An 18,026-nucleotide genomic window follows, 5' to 3' on the forward strand; every position below is an offset into this window, starting at 1 on the left:
GGGGGATTCTAAGTATTTCATTTATTATTTACAAAAGCACTCCCTGGAAAGGATCTATACAAAGACGCAGGCTTCCCTTCCTACCGGTTTGCACACTGTTCTAGCGGTTGGACTGAGCAACTGCCATTCACTAAATGCTTTGGAAAAAGAAAGAAAACACTGAGAATCCCCCACGAGAAGTTTGGCTAGTCAGTTCTGTCAGATTTCTACTGCCTACTGTAACCGACAGCAACATAGGAGAAAATAAATTTATCACATTTTACTCTGTACTTTTTGTTTATGTGTTTTCATGTATTTTAAATCTTACAATTTTTCACAATAGTGTTTCTTTAACTATGATTAAAAAAAGAAAAAAACCCTCGAAGCTCCCTAATTGCTCAGCTTTCCAGACAATCAGGGCGGTGCTTTGAATTCTGTGTGAAATGTAAAAAAAAACAAAACAGTATTTTTGATTTAACCAGACACCTGATCACCGCCCAGAGAAGCAATCAGAGCTCGGCAATCAGGGATCATCAGGCCGCTGTTGTTCTGTTGCAGCCAAAAAAGTTCTGAACCCGTTTCCAGAGGCATCAAACGAAATCAATACAATGTAACCGGCATAAAACGACGAGCGTAACAGCGGCACAAATGTGGTTATTACTCAGCAAATTATATACGGAGGATTCTCAGAAACTCAGAGGGGAAACAACAGAACAGGAGAAAAACATCATCTACAGAAGGTGCCTCATCTAACCCAGCAGACTACAACTGTGATTAAACAATCATCAGTCTTGTCACATGATCATAGCACAATCATCAGTCTGGTCACATGATCATAGCACACTCAACAGTTTGGTCACATGATACAGCACAACCAGGGTTAAATGATGCCATCTAGGAGCAGGGATTACGGGTTTATTTTTAACTGCAAACATTGTGATATTCAGAAACCTACCAGCGGTCCCAATTTCCAGAAATTAGTGCACTAACTGATTTTTTTTTTTTTTTACGGTATAATCAATCATTTCCATTATTGATGATACAGTCCAGGAGATGACAGGTGTGGACATGCGTCAGATACAGTGCAGGAGGTGACAGGTGTGGACATGCGTCAGATACAGTGCAGGAGGTGACAGGTGTGGACATGCGTCAGATACAGTGCAGGAGGTGACAGGTGTGGACATGCGTCAGATACAGTGCAGGAGGTGACAGGTGTGGACATGCGTCAGATACAGTGCAGGAGGTGACAGGTGTGGACATGCGTCAGATACAGTGCAGGAGATGACAGGTGTGGACATGCGTCAGATACAGTGCAGGAGGTGACAGGTGTGGACATGCGTCAGATACAGTGCAGGAGATGACAGGTGTGGACATGCGTCAGATACAGTGCAGGAGGTGACAGGTGTGGACATGCGTCAGATACAGTGCAGGAGATGACAGGTGTAGACATGTGTCAGATACAGTGCAGGAGATGACAGGTGTGGACATGTGTCAGATACAGTGCAGGAGATGACAGGTGTGGACATGTGTCAGATACAGTGCAGGAGATGACAGGTGTGGACATGCGTCAGATACAGAGCAGGAGGTGACAGGTGTGGACATGCGTCAGATACAGTCCAGGAGGTGACAGGTGTGGAGATGCGTCAGATACAGTGCAGGAGATGACAGGTGTAGACATGCGTCAGATACAGTCCAGGAGATGACAGGTGTGGACATGCGTCAGATACAGTGCCGGAGGTGACAGGTGTGGAGATGCGTCAGATACAGAGCAGGAGGTGACAGGTGTGGAGATGCGTCAGATACAGTGCAGGAGGTGACAGGTGTGGACATGCGTCAGATACAGTGCAGGAGGTGACAGGTGTGGACATGCGTCAGATACAGTGCCAGAGGTGACAGGTGTGGACATGCGTCAGATACAGTGCAGGAGGTGACAGGTGTGGACATGCGTCAGATACAGTGCCGGAGGTGACAGGTGTGGACATGCGTCAGATACAGAGCAGGAGGTGACAGGTGTGGACATGCGTCAGATACAGAGCAGGAGGTGACAGGTGTGGACATGCGTCAGATACAGTGCCGGAGGTGACAGGTGTGGACATGTGTCAGATACAGTGCAGGAGGTGACAGGTGTGGACATGCGTCAGATACAGTGCAGGAGGTGACAGGTGTGGACATGCATCAGATACAGTCCAGGAGGTGACAGGTGTGGACATGCGTCAGATACAGTGCAGGAGGTGACAGGTGTGGACATCCGTCAGATACAGTGCAGGAGGTGACAGGTGTGGACATGCGTCAGATACAGTGCCGGAGGTGACAGGTGTGGACATGCGTCAGATACAGAGCAGGAGGTGACAGGTGTGGACATGCGTCAGATACAGAGCAGGAGGTGACAGGTGTGGACATGCATCAGATACAGTCCAGGAGGTGACAGGTGTGGACATGCGTCAGATACAGTGCAGGACATGACAGGTGTGGATATGCGTCAGATACAGTGCAGGAGGTGACAGGTGTAGACATGCGTCAGATACAGTGCAGGAGGTGACAGGTGTGGACATGCATCAGATACAGTGCAGGAGGTGACAGGTGTGGACATGCGTCAGATACAGTGCTGGAGGTGACAGGTGTGGACACCCGTCAGATACAGTGCAGGAGATGACAGGTGTGGACATGCATCAGATACAGTCCAGGAGGTGACAGGTGTAGACATGCGTCAGATACAGTGCAGGAGGTGACAGGTGTGGACATGCGTCAGATACAGAGCAGGAGGTGACAGGTGTGGACATGCGTCAGATACAGTGCAGGAGATGACAGGTGTGGACATACGTCAGATACAGTGCAGGAGATGACAGGTGTAGACATGCATCAGATACAGTGCAGGAGGTGACAGGTGTGGACATGCGTCAGATACAGTGCTGGAGGTGACAGGTGTGGACACCCGTCAGATACAGTGCAGGAGATGACAGGTGTGGACATGCATCAGATACAGTCCAGGAGGTGACAGGTGTAGACATGCGTCAGATACAGTGCAGGAGGTGACAGGTGTGGACATGCGTCAGATACAGTGCAGGAGGTGACAGGTGTGGACATGCGTCAGATACAGTGCAGGAGGTGACAGGTGTGGACATGCGTCAGATACAGTGCAGGAGATGACAGGTGTGGACATACGTCAGATACAGTGCAGGAGATGACAGGTGTAGACATGCGTCAGATACAGTGCAGGAGGTGACAGGTGTGGACATGCGTCAGATACAGTGCCGGAGGTGACAGGTGTAGACATGCGTCAGATACAGTGCAGGAGGTGACAGGTGTGGACATGCGTCAGATACAGTGCCGGAGGTGACAGGTGTGGACATGTGTCAGATACAGTCCAGGAGGTGACAGGTGTGGAGATGCGTCAGATACAGTGCAGGAGGTGACAGGTGTGGACATGCGTCAGATACAGTGCAGGAGGTGACAGGTGTGGACATGCGTCAGATACAGTCCAGGTCCAGGAGGTGACAGGTGTGGATATGCGTCAGATACAGTCCAGGAGGTGACAGGTGTGGACATGCGTCAGATACAGTGCAGGAGGTGACAGGTGTGGACATGCATCAGATACAGTGCAGGAGGTGACAGGTGTGGACATGCGTCAGATACAGTGCAGGAGATGACAGGTGTGGACATGCGTCAGATACAGTGCCGGAGGTGACAGGTGTGGACATGCGTCAGATACAGTGCAGGAGATGACAGGTGTGGACATGCGTCAGATACAGTGCAGGAGGTGACAGGTGTGGACATGTGTCAGATACAGTCCAGGAGATGACAGGTGTGGACATGCGTCAGATACAGTGCCGGAGGTGACAGGTGTGGACATGTGTCAGATACAGTGCAGGAGGTGACAGGTGTGGACATGCGTCAGATACAGTGCAGGAGGTGACAGGTGTGGACATGCATCAGATACAGTCCAGGAGGTGACAGGTGTGGACATGCGTCAGATACAGTGCCGGAGGTGACAGGTGTGGACATGCGTCAGATACAGTGCAGGAGATGACAGGTGTAGACATGCGTCAGATACAGTCCAGGAGGTGACAGGTGTGGACATGCGTCAGATACAGTGCAGGAGGTGACAGGTGTGGAGATGCGTCAGATACAGTGCCGGAGGTGACAGGTGTGGACATGCGTCAGATACAGTGCAGGAGGTGACAGGTGTGGAGATGCGTCAGATACAGTGCAGGAGGTGACAGGTGTGGACATGTGTCAGATACAGTCCAGGAGGTGACAGGTGTGGACATGCGTCAGATACAGTGCCGGAGGTGACAGGTGTGGACATGCGTCAGATACAGTGCCGGAGGTGACAGGTGTGGACATGCGTCAGATACAGTGCAGGAGATGACAGGTGTGGACATGCGTCAGATACAGTGCAGGAGGTGACAGGTGTGGACATGCGTCAGATACAGTGCAGGAGGTGACAGGTGTGGACATGCGTCAGATACAGTGCAGGAGGTGACAGGTGTGGACATGCGTCAGATACAGTGCCGGAGGTGACAGGTGTGGACATGCGTCAGATACAGTGCCGGAGGTGACAGGTGTGGACATGCATCAGATACAGAGCAGGAGGTGACAGGTGTGGACATGCGTCAGATACAGTGCAGGAGGTGACAGGTGTGGACATGCGTCAGATACAGTGCCGGAGGTGACAGGTGTGGACATGCGTCAGATACAGTGCCGGAGGTGACAGGTGTGGACATGCATCAGATACAGAGCAGGAGGTGACAGGTGTGGACATGCGTCAGATACAGTGCCGGAGGTGACAGGTGTGGACATGCGTCAGATACAGTGCCGGAGGTGACAGGTGTGGACATGCATCAGATACAGAGCAGGAGGTGACAGGTGTGGACATGCGTCAGATACAGTCCAGGAGGTGACAGGTGTGGAGATGCGTCAGATACAGTGCAGGAGGTGACAGGTGTGGACATGCGTCAGATACAGTGCCGGAGGTGACAGGTGTGGACATGCCTGTCACCTCCTCTTCTGATGGTAGGGATGAGATCTAGAGGTAGCAGGGGCGATTCTGGGATCTTTTCCGCAGCATAAATTACTCTCTGGCGTTTGTATCCGTGGCTAGCGGTTGCCCCTGCACACCAGATGATGAGGGAGGAGTGAAGGATGAGTCCACGGTGGCGGTATAGAAGCGGATAAGCAGCTCCAGCATTATACCACATTTTTTCAAGTGACGCAAAAAGAATAACCTCTGTTGCACCTTCTTTTGAATTTAACAGTGTCCTGCCCCATCTGAGATCGTTAGTTAATGTTCCCTGCCTTGCTTTTGGGACTCGGAGGCTGGCCGTGTATCTGAGATAATCTGTGAAGAGCTTTGTTATACAAAGACACACCGGAATGTAGGCCAACCTCATTTAGAGCATGAGCTACCCAGAATTCCCATCACACATTTGGATACTCACAATCATATTCTCCAACACGCATTTGGCGAGCCAACAGTTCAGGAAAACCGGGATGAACAGACTCCGCAGGGGCGGCCAAAATATCTAGAAAAAAACAACAACAATATTTTAAATAACAGAATCCAAGTTTGGACACTTGATCTGTACATCACCTGCAGGTAACTTCAGACGGACGCCATACTTATCTAGAGAATAGAACACACACACTGTACACACTGTACACACTGTACACACTGTACACACACACACACACACATATACATACACACACACACACACACACACACACACACACACACACACACACACACACACACACACACACACACACACACACACACACATAAAGTTTGCAATGGGAGAATGGGGTAAATAACCGCAGCAATGTGATTGTTACTCGTGTACCGTCGCAGGCTGTGCTTGTTGCGCAATGTGCACGGCTCTAGTGGCGTTCGTACCGATACCGATATCTGCGCAAAGCAGTTTTCACTGTAGGATAGTCAATTGGCCCTATATTTGTCTAGGTTGAAAAGTAAATCCCTTGTCCACCATCAAGTTCAACCTCACAAATCCTCTTCCTGCCTGAGCCAGCCGCTGTAGAGATATGTAAAGAGCGTACTTCCTCTTGCGCAGACTGGCTGCGACTGGCTGAAGTTACGGGACCTGGAGCAGGAGAAGGCTGAGGACGGCGGCGCGGGAGCGATCCGTGTGGATAGGGCTTGAGGAAGCCCCAGGTATGTATAAAACGGTAAGTAATTTTAATCTCTTGTACACTTTAAGAGCTCGTTCTTTAAAATCAGAGATTTACAACAGAGCTCCCCCCTCTCAGGCTCATAGTGCGGTCTAGGGATGAAATCTTCATAAAAGGAAAGCTCTTTCTTCTCTCTCCCCCGGGGAAGCCAGCGCTTGCTCTGCGCACAGCGATGGGATTTCTGTGGGCTCCCGCATCGCTAAAGATGCAGATCTGTGCACCGATACGAAAGCGGACACTGCGGGTGGCAACACATTTCACTCCGCAATTCCATCATCGTTTTCTGCATGCTCCAACAATCCAATCACAGCGAGCGCCGACGCCAAACTATCAGACGCAGCAAGTTATCAGCGCCGCACGCCACATTTCACCATGGGGTATTATTAACCACTTCACCACTACAGGTTTATCACCTTGTGGACCAGAGCAATTTTCCCCTTTCAGCGCTCGTCTCGTTCCTTCGCCAATAACTTTATTATTACTTATCATACAAATGATCTAGATCTTGATTTTTGTTCAGGAAAAATTGGGCTTTTGTGGGAGATTTTTTTTAAAGTAATTACTTTACTTTCTATGCATTTTAAAGGAAAAAAAATGTAAAAATTACCCAATTTCTCCATTTCCATGCACTATAGTTTCTAAATAAACAATGCTACTGTGATAAAACTCACATTTTATTTGCCTATTTGTCTTGGTTATCACAACATTTAAATATATTGTTTGGAATTAAAAGTGTATTTTTTCCTCTTTTGGGTTTTTCTGTTTTCTTATTGAACTCTATCAAAAACGACATGCCTTTATTTGCAAAAATAACAGTAACATACCCTGAGGACATGTGGCTTTCTACAGAACAATTTTTTTCCATTAAGTATTTTAGAGCCATTCTTTGTAGCATAGCCCCAGAAGAGTCAGGACATCAGAAAAGGCCACAAATGTCACCAATATGGAACGCTAACAACCAGGGCTATTCAAAGTGGATGTTTTGAATGCTGCTGACTTGTGTAGCTTTGCTTAAACTTACCCAATTTCGAAAATGATTTTTTTTTTTTTAAATTATGGATTGAGTTTGTCGCTACCAATTTTTTTATGTGACATGGGTCCAAGCTGTAAGACACATCAAAATGTATTCCACAACTCATTTCTGATTAAAATGAAGTAACGTATACATCATTCGATAAACTGGATGCAAAGTAATCCATTATTCTCGAGGTGTGCCTATAACTTTTTTCTCTTCATCCCGCTCTTAGTGATGTCACAGGAAGTCATTACATGCCCTCAGTGATGTCACAGGAAGTCATTACCTGCCCTCAGTGATGTCACAGGAAGTCATTACCTGCCCTCAGTGATGTCACAGGAAGTCATTACATGCCCTCAGTGATGTCACAGGAAGTGATTACATGCCCTCAGTGATGTCACAGGAAGAAATTACATGCCCTCAGTGATGTCGCAGGAAGTCATTACCTGCCCTCAGTGATGTCACAGGAAAAAATTACATGCCCTCAGTGATGTCGCAGGAAGTCATTACCTGCCCTCAGTGATGCCACAGGCAGTCATTACATGCCCTCAGTGATGTCACAGGAAGTCATTACATGCCCTCAATGATGTCACAGGAAGTCATTACATGCCCTCAGTGATGTCACAGGAAGTCATTACCTGCCCTCAGTCATGTCACAGGAAGTCATTACCTGCCCTCAGTGATGTCACAGGAAGTTATTACATGCCCTCAGTGATGTTACAGGAAGTCCCCCAGTGATGTCACAGGAAGTCCCCCAGTGATGTCACAGGAAATCATTAGCGGCAGTCATGAGGCTCAGCAAGAGAACAGACTGTAAAGAGGGTCTTTTGTGGTGGAAGGCAGCCGGCACACAGGGCGACCTTTCACCTCCTCTCCCCATTCACAGGTTTCACTCAATTAGGAAAGAATATTCCGCAGCTCAGCCTTTCCTTTTATTCACACTGTGACTTTTTTTCCGAGACGGCTCCGGCTTCAAGGACTCCGAACGTAAAAAAATAATAACGCGTGAAAAGAAATAAACTGAGAAAAGGCTGGATCTGAGCTTCACTCGTCAGGTAAAAACACGTCTATAACTGGCGATGTGAGTGCGGCAGAGCTGCCAACGACTGCGAATGGATCCTCCCCTCCCCCCTTCCCCCCGGGGCATGGGCCGCTCCATTCACCATTCTGGGAGGGGGGTATCATTGTGCAATATTTTCATTTGCTTCCTTTATGAAACAACTTATTGCACCCCAATTTTGCACAACAGCCAAGGCTAATTAATACATCACTTTCATACCTCGTAAGGGGAATGCAATCCAAGGCTCTGTACACACCAAAGGTGCATACACACATCCAATTTTGATTGACCAATTTTACCACCTCCATGTAGTATGGCCAACAGATTTTGAATACTATGAATTGGCCAATCAAAATTGGATGTGTGCCAGGCTTTACAAAATAACCCAATCGTCACCTTAAATGGTCACTAGTGATCCCTTCAGCACTAGTTTAGGAATGAAAGCTGTACAGACGCATTGCTCGCCTGAACTATGGTGAGGGGAGGAGCAGCAAGCTGTAGGGACAGCCAATGAGATGCACAGGATCCTGAGTTGATGCAGGTTTATGCAAATTCTGTATGCAAATGTATGCAGCTTGAAAATGAACCAATCGAATCCCGCCAAGCTGTCTGTGTAGCAAGCTGGGGTAGGTTAGGAGGATGCACATATTTCCAGCAGCTTGCATGCGATTGTATGCAACGTGAAACCGGGCCAATCAAAACGGGCAGGAAGGGATTTAGATTGACCCGCTTACAAGCTGCATATCATTTGCATTAAATTTGCTTGCAAAATGGACTTATTAGCATCCGATTGCCATTCCTTTATGCTTTTTTTCTAAAGTGTAGAAACTTTTTTACAATTTTTTTTATACATCATTATTATAAAATAACATTAAACCGTTCTAATGGTTCTCAACAAAAACTCTGCCTGAATTTGCGTTTCAAGAAAATAACTCATATTAGAGCGGTTTACCACTGGCCACAAATCAATCCTAAAATTGGCCAAACATGGGGAGATCGTGTCTGACTCAATCACAGGACATCATCGTTATCAAAGTAATCTCAGTGTCGTGTTCCCACTGCGGCGATTCAATTATTGCGCAAGCAAAACGCATGCAGCATTTTCCTGCATTTGCTATGCAGCTTCCTTGCGCGCTCAATAAATTAATGCAAACGCCATACGATGTGATTACCCTAGGCGACAATGAACACCTCCCCAGTGCTGCGGAATATGCTAGCGCTTTATAAATACAATAAATAATATCGCCAGAAATTCGCAATCGTACCGCAAACCTTGACGGTCGCAGGAAAATTCTAAATTCATGCTCTAAAGCACAGAAAACCGCATACTACAACTTTGGATGAAGGAGCGATGGCGTTTGCCATGTAAAAGCTCTCGCCGGTGAAACACCGGAGATCCTCCTCTTACCGTAATGATGAACGGAACGGTATTGATCATCTCCAGGATAAATGACACTCTGAAGATCTGCTCCCAGATGTTGCCCTGTGGGTGGAAACGAGAAACATTCAGCCAATCTGATCAGGAACGCTGGGACTAAAGAGGTTCTGCAGCAGCTGAGTTCAGCCTCCTCCAGGCCCGGCACATAATACAGAACAATCACCACATCCGGTAACCCTATCTGCCGGAAACAACCGAGGCAACCAGACTAAATCATACATAAAGTGTGAGGTGCACTGTGGGGTACTAACTGCTCCTCTGCTCCTTTTTGTTTGGGTTTATTGCATTGACACATTCATTCCACCAGGAGGAGACATCTGACATTGTCAGGGATGCTAGCTCTGCGTACGCACATCTGAGATAAACCACTCCCATCTCTGTAAAGGTGCCCATATATCAGGCGACTTTGGCGGCCAACCAACCAATTCGATTATTATCAAATTGGTTGAAAATCGGTGCCACCAAGTGCAGGCCTGACCGACTATGCTACCAATTTCAGGTCGAAATTGGTCTCGTTAGTCGATTGGGCCCGGTGCAAGTTGTTGGGCCAAAGTTGGCTGATCGGGTGTACGGCGCCTGATTTTGGAACGCGCGACTAAACTGCGAAACCCTGCTGCTGCCGTAATGTATAAATGCCCCCCACCCCCCCCCGTATGAGCATTGATACATCTCCTGTCCTGTGTCAGAACCCGGAGAGATGGACGGACACCGTTGAAGGCTATCAGCCGCGTATACGCACATGGCGTCTCATATCAGCAACATACACACTCCAGCGTGTATGCGGCTGATAGGACCCGGAGAGATGGACGCACACCGCGTGAAGGCTGACACAGGACAGGAAATGTATAAGTGCACATACGGGGAGGGTAAGGGGGGGGAGGGGATGGGCTGGAGGTGGGCGGAGGGCTTTTATACATTACATCAGGGGTGCAGCGGCGGTGCGGATTCGGCGGGCTTGTCCGATTCCCTGAAGATTTCATGCTGAAATTGGACGGGAATCGGCCTGTAGTGTATAGGCAGATTCGACCAAGAGACAAATGTATCTCTAATCAGATTTGATTAGAGATAAATTTGTCTCTTTGTCGAATCGGAATCTTCGTTACCCTGTAGGATGAGACCATTCTAACACAAGCCAGGACTGCCCATAGTGACCGCTCCCCTCTGCCCCAACACAAGCCAGGACTGCCCATAGTGACCGCTCCCCTCTGCCCCAACACAAGCCTGGACTGCCCATAGTGACCGCTCCCCTCTGCCCCAACACAAGCCTGGACTGCCCATAGTGACCGCTCCCCTCTGCCCCAACACAAGCCAGGACTGCCCATAGTGACCGATCTGCCTGAAACACAAGCGTGAGGTGTTGTCAGAATACAGAGATAGAGAATGGATAGCTAGATAGATAGACCGTTATGCTGGAAACACACAATGCAATCTCCTGTCTGATCGATGGGTGATTGTACAGGAAGTTGTCCCATGTATACATGTCCGAACTGCTCCCGATCGATAAAGGGATATATTTTCGGATGATAACTCAGCAATAGACAGACAGACACGGTACGGCAGCGTCTTACCTTATAGCTGAGATAGATGAGCAGCATGGTCTCCGAAAAGCTGATAATGGCCACAGTCACCTGAAACAAGATGGGAGGTGCTTCACTGCAGTGTGTGTGTCACATGTTACATGTCTACATCACATACGTGTTACGTGTGTACATGATATATTCCGTGTTACATGGCCTATTCCTCACAGGAGCCTGAAGTAAAGGCAGCCACTAACCGTGCCATTTTCAGCCAAAGCTCGTATCTTTGATATAAATTATTCAGATTGAAAGAAAAGATCCTATTTAATTTATTCACAGCATTTAAAAATCCAACATCTGTAAATCAGCTGCGATTGCATCGAAGAAAAGCTGCCGCGCCAACTGAATATATGTCTTTAACCACTTCAGCCTTCAGTCGTTTTCACTTTATGCATCCGAGCAATGTTCACCTCCCATTCATTAGCCTATAACTTTATCACTACTTATCACAATGGACTGATCTATATCTTGTTTTTTCCCGCCACCAATTAGGCTTTCTTTGGGTGGTACATTTTGCTAAGAGCCACTTTACTGTAAATGTGTTTTAACAGTAAGAATAAGAAAAAAACTGAAAAAATTCATTATTTCTCAGTTTTCGGCCATTATAGTTTTAAAATAATACATGCCTCTATAATTAAAACCCACGTATTGTATTTGCCCATTTGTCCCGGTTATTTCACAGTTTAAATTATGTCCCTATCACAATGTATGGCAACAATAGTTTATTTGGAAATAAAAGAGCATTTTTTTCCCGTTTTGCCCTCATCACTATTTACAAGCTTATAAAATAAAATAAAAAAAAATTATATATATATATATATATATATATATATATATATATATATATATATATATTTCAACTTTACATAGATATTTAAAAAGTTTAGACCCTTAGGTAAATATTTATGTGTTTTTTTTTTATTGTCATTTTTTTTTTATTAAACATTTTATGTGGGTATTTTTGGGAGGGTGGGATGTAAATAGTTTTTGATTTGGGGAAATATATGTGTATTTTAATTTTTTTTTACTTTTAGATGTAGTTTTACTTTTTGGCCACAAGATGGCAACCTTGTTTACATGACGTCACTAATGTACGCTTAGACTGGGACATAGGAGTCAGAAAAAGCGAAGCTTCCGAGAGAAGCAGTCGCTTTTTCTGCAGGGGAGAGGAATCAGTGATCGGGCACTATGGCCCGATTCACTGATTCCTGGGCTAACGAATCCGCGGCCGGGAGTGCGCGTGCACGATCGGCCGCGGGAGCGCACATGTCCTCCTTGACGTATTTATACTAAGTGGTTAAAGAGGAACTGTCACGAAAATCTTAAAATGTAAAACACATACAAATAAGTATATTTCTCCCAGAGTAAAATGAGCCATAAATTACTTCTCTCCTATGTTGACTCACAGTAGGTAGTAGAAATCTGATAGAAGCGACAGGTTTTGGTCTAGTCCATCTCCCTATGGGGGATTCTCAGCATGGCCTTTATTGTTTAAAAAGACATTCCCTGAAAAAGATTTATATAAAGATGCTGTAACGATTAGTGTCAGCAAGCACCGCTATTCTGATTATTGGTGATCTGCAGAATCACCAATAATACAGAAGCTATACCTGATTATATGGTGATCTGCAGAATCACTAATAATGCTAGTATAGCGTGACATGATACAATCGTATGCAAGAGGGTGCTTGGTACAATAGAGTATCTCTATAGGGCACAGGAATACAACCTCCAGCAAGCTGGAACAGCAGACAACAATAATAATATACAGTGTAAATTCAAGTCTGTGGAAATATCCACCACACCGTAATTCCTCAGAGGTGTGGTTACCTCTGAATGGGAACCCTGTGTGAGAGATCCTCCAAAGGACGGAGTGGAGGAGTCTCGGGCTCTGGCAGCAAGGGTTTGCTAGTGGCGGTCGTCTCAGAGAGGCAAGCCTCTGATAGAACCCTACAGTGGGAGACGTTCCACTGAAGGGAGAAAGGTCAGACAAAATGAGGTTCGGCAACAGATCAGGCGGCAGCAGTACAGAAACGTGAGACAAGAGAATAGTCGGAAACCAAGCCAATAGTCGATAATGGTACGGGCTGGCGAAGTACAGAATCAGGAAGCAGAAGAATAGTCAAGACAGGCACAGAATCATACATGATAAATCAAACAGTATAATATGTGTATATATTGGCGATAAACCAATATATAACACAATACCAGAGACAAGGCTGACTAGGTCTGAGTGCTGACACAGGGTATCGCAAACACAGACGAAGTGTGACTGAAAAGCACTTCCTTATATACTGCCTGGGAGAGAAGTCTCCACCCCAGGCAGCAACCAATCAGAGCAGGCTAAAATGTCAGCTGACCTCCAGGTCAGCTGACATGCTTTCTAAGAGTATAAAGGTGTGTCTGTCGGGCGCGCCCGCCCCCTAGAGGCAAGATGGCAGAGCCCTGGTGAGCAGCATGCTGGTGAGTTTGGAGCAGAGTGCTCAGATGGGTTTGCGCAGCGGATGCGGACGAATTTCCGCATCCCGCGTTGGAAAGTCCGCTTGCCGGATTGGATGCGACCATATTTCCGCAATCCATCCGGCGTTGCGGATTTTTCGTTACAGATGCTGGCCAGCCTCCCTGCTCGCTGTACATTTTTTTTTGGCAGTTGGATGGAGCAATTTTACTCTGGAAGAAACGTACTTCTTATTTGTACAGGTTTACATGTATTTCAAATATTTAGATTTTCTCAACAGTGGACCTTTAAGAAATAAATGATAGTGATCTAAAAAACAACAGATCATAAATATGACCATTTACTAATAATTGCATTGTTAATGGTCTCCAGTAGAACAACATGGCAGCTGCCATTACTGCTCTCCCGTGTACAGTATGCCCGGCTGTTGTGCTGGTCCTCTGTCTTCAGTTTAAAGCTGCCCATTAACCGTACAATATTTTCCTCATATGCGTTGAATAAGAATTTTACGATCAAATTGTACATACAATCACTAGACTGTTTCACCACGAAGAGAACCTATCATGGATTGGGATACAGACTTTTGTTGTCAAGAATGTTGTAATAAAAAAATAAAATCCAAATGCAGCGTATACATAAATTACACTCACACAGAGGATGATGGGTAATGCCAGTAAAAGCTCCCCATACGTTCCAATGTATGTATTCAACATATCAGACCTCAGTCATGTAGCTACAACGACCAAAGCATGCTCAAATTCTTCTAAAGGCATGACAGTAACCCATAGAATAACCAGAGCTGGGACAAGGTCCTCCAGCAGCCAAGGCTGAGACACCAAAGTGCGCCCCTCCATCCCTCCCACCCCAGCCGTCACACACTGATTGCTATTAGACTAAGAGGCGCCCCAGGGCCCCCAACACCTTAATCTCTAGTTATCTGGCTGCAGTCACTGCCATGTATCCTCTTTTCTTATTTCTCTCTGCTTCAAACACAATAGGGGAATTATAGCTGAGTGAGTTGTGCTCCCCTCCTACACTGCGCCCTGAGGCTGGAGCCTCTCTCGCCTCCGCCTCACCCTACGCCCCTTCCTACACTGCACCCCGAGGCTGGAGCCTCTCTCGCCTCTGCCTCACCCTACGCCCCTTCCTACACTGCGCCCTGAGGCTGGAGCCTCTCTCGCCTCCGCCTCACCCTACGCCCCTTCCTACACTGCACCCCGAGGCTGGAGCCTCTCTCGCCTCTGCCTCACCCTACGCCCCTTCCTACACTGCGCCCTGAGGCTGGAGCCTCTCTCGCCTCTGCCTCACCCTATGCCCCTTCATACACTGCGCCCTGAGGCTGGAGCCTCTCTCGCCTCTGCCTCACCCTATGCCCCTTCATACACTGCGCCCTGAGACTGGAGCCTCTCTCGCCTCTGCCTCACCCTACGCCCCTTCCTACACTGCGCCCTGAGACTGGAGCCTCTCTCGCCTCTGCCTCACCCTACGCCCCTTCCTACACTGCGCCCTGAGGCTGGAGCCTCTCTCGCCTCTGCCTCACCCTACGCCCCTTCATACACTGCGCCCTGAGGCGGGAGCCTCTCTCGCCTCTGCCTCACCCTATGCCCCTTCATACACTGCGCCCTGAGGTGGGAGCCTCTCTCGCCTCTGCCTGGCCCCACCCTGCGCCCCCTCCTACAATGCACCCTGAGGCTGGAGCCTCTCTCGCCTCTACCTCGGCCCGGCCCTGATAATATCCAATAGATAGCTGAAGGTTTAGGGGGTTCAAATATTACACCAGGTCTGTCTCTCCCTATGCCAGTGAAATTGTGGTCCTGTAGCCAGGAGCGTTCTCTGCATGCGCATTATGCAAAAGTCGCTACTGCGCATGCGCAGAACACTCCTGGAGGCCAAATCCAGCTGCTGGGCATTGACGGACGACCAGTGACGTGACCTGTTCACTAAACAGCTCATTATACAGCCAGTGTGTCCTGTAACTGTGGGCAAGGCTAGTTATTGTAGGATGTCATACTCCTTGCTCTGTACTAACACACAGGCTGCACTATACTCGCTGCCTGCAGAGGGCGACAGAGGAATGCAGAGACTCCAATTCACAAATTACTCGATTTTATATAAATATATATATGTATTTTCTTGTGTACAACATTTACTCTAGTGCTTATTATTAGATATTTGTATTACATGTTACAGTATTCTGTAGACTGTTAACGAACCCATTAACGGTACAATCTCCTGATTGATCGACAGTGCAATCGATTAGATTGGGTAGAGACAAGACAAGACAAATAACATTTATATCGCGCTTTTCTCCTGGCGGACTCAAAGCGCCAGAGCAGCAGCCACTAGGGCGCGCTCTATAGGCAGTAGCAGTGTTAGGGAGACTTGCCAAAGGTCTCCTGCTGAATAGGTGCTGGCTTACTGAACAGGCAGAGCCGAGATTCGAACCCCGGTCTCCTGTGTCAGAGGCAGAGCCCTTAACCATTACACCATCCAGCGTTAATGGTGTCGGTCCAACGACGAATGATCATTCTATCGATTGCTCCATCGATCTGGACTTTAGATCGACTATGTTAAGGTGCCCACAGACAGTATAATCTCCTGAACGATGGACTGGATCAGGTGCCAATCAACAACAGTCTATTAATCGTTCCATCGATCTGAATTTCTGAACAATTCTTTTAGTCTGATTGGATTGCTCATTTTCTCCTTCCAATTGGTGGGCCTGAACAATCGATTATAAGGATCGGATTGGACAGTGGATTGTTTGAGAGATTGTACCGTTAATGGGCACCTATCGATTTTTAAAGCACATTGAAAACAGCCAAAAACCACTGTTTATTCTGTACGTCCAAATCCAGAGCCGTCCAAATGTAACTGGTTTATCCTGACATTCCGGAACATAGAACGCATGACTCGACTAACAAACAACCCCCATAAAACTGAACCAGTTTTCTAAGTCGGAACATGTATAGATTATTATGCCTGTATAGATTATGTCCTCCATTCTTGTCATAGTTTCCCTGTAATTCATGCTATATGTGCATAACCTTTCCACGGTATATTCTACAGAACTTCATATAAACTGTAAGGCCGAGTTCACATCGGCGTTTGTGAGCCAAACAGATCCGGTGAGTGGATCTGGTCTCCCCTTCACCGGATCCGGATGGCTCTGTGCACACTGCCAAATGGAAAGTGAAAACTGATCTGATCAACAATCGATCTGATCAGTTTTCACTCAGTTTGCCGGCAAATACACACCTAATGTTCTTTTGCAGCCGGCGGTAATGGCTTCCACTTCTTCCGCTGTGACTACATGACGCGTCATGTGACTAGTCACATGATGCGAAAGACAACAGAAGCCTCTACCGCCGGCTGCAAAAGAGCATTAGGTATGTATCTTACCCTCCCTCACCCACCCGCCCGCTGCATCCTCCCTCCCCCTCCCGCTGCTCAGGTTCGCGTCCCCACATCCCCCCCCATCCCCCGTGGAACGATCCGGCAGAGACAACTTTAAAGAGAACCCGAGGTGTGTTTAAAGAATGTTATCTGCATACAGAGGCTGGATCTGCCTATACAGCCGAGCCTCTGTTGCTATCCCAAACCCCCCTAAGGTCCCCCTGCACTCTGCAATCCCTCATAAATCACAGCCGTGCTGTGAGGCTGTGTTTACATCTGTAGTGTCAGTCTCAGCTGCTCCCCCGCCTCCTGCATAGCTCCGGTCCCTGCCCCCGTCCCTTCCCTCCAATCAGCAGGGAGGGAAGGGATGCAGGCGGGGACCGGAGTTCTGCAGGAGGCGGGGAGAGCAGCAGACTGACACTATAGAGATAAACACAGCTAGCTCTGATAAGCTGTTTGTCAGCAGCCTGGCTGTGATTTATGAGGGATTGCAGAGTGCAGGGGGACCTTAGGGGGGTTTGGGATAGCAACAGAGGCTGGGCTGTATAGGCAGATCCAGCCTCTGTATGCAGATAATATTCTTCAAACCCACCTCGGGTTCTCTTTAACATTTTGGTTCAGTACATTACCACCATGAATTGTAAATGACAACGCTCGGATGCAGTTGAGGCGCAGACTTTTTTTCAACTTTATTTCAGTTGGGGGACCAAACCGATTGCATAAAAATATGAGGCAACTAAAGTATTTTATTAACACAATCCCTTCATTTCAGGGCCTCAAAAGTCATTGGACAATGAATTGAAGGCTATGTTCATGGACAGGTTTGGGCAAGTCCTTTGTTATGTCATGATCAATTTAGCAGATAAAAGGCCTGGAGTGGATTTGAGGTGTGGTGCTTGCATGTGGAAGATTTT

At 47.4% G+C, this 18,026-nt stretch overlaps 1 protein-coding gene across 9 annotated transcripts in view; it reads right to left on the reverse strand.

Moving 5' to 3' along the window:
* Window positions 1–18,026, reverse strand: part of KCNT1 (potassium sodium-activated channel subfamily T member 1) — a 489,153-nt gene that overhangs the window by 231,795 nt on the left and 239,332 nt on the right. For all 9 annotated transcript variants that reach the window (XM_068249213.1, XM_068249212.1, XM_068249206.1 and 6 more), the window contains 3 exons: window positions 11,250–11,309; window positions 9,652–9,726; window positions 5,418–5,501 (listed from right to left, as the gene is read on the reverse strand). In XM_068249213.1, the coding sequence (XP_068105314.1) occupies window positions 5,418–5,501; window positions 9,652–9,726; window positions 11,250–11,309 (219 nt within the window). The remainder of the gene's footprint in view (window positions 1–5,417; window positions 5,502–9,651; window positions 9,727–11,249; window positions 11,310–18,026) is intronic.

The sequence above is a fragment of the Hyperolius riggenbachi genome, chromosome 8, assembly GCF_040937935.1.
Source record: "Hyperolius riggenbachi isolate aHypRig1 chromosome 8, aHypRig1.pri, whole genome shotgun sequence".
In the NCBI taxonomy this organism is placed as follows: Eukaryota; Metazoa; Chordata; class Amphibia; order Anura; family Hyperoliidae; genus Hyperolius; species Hyperolius riggenbachi.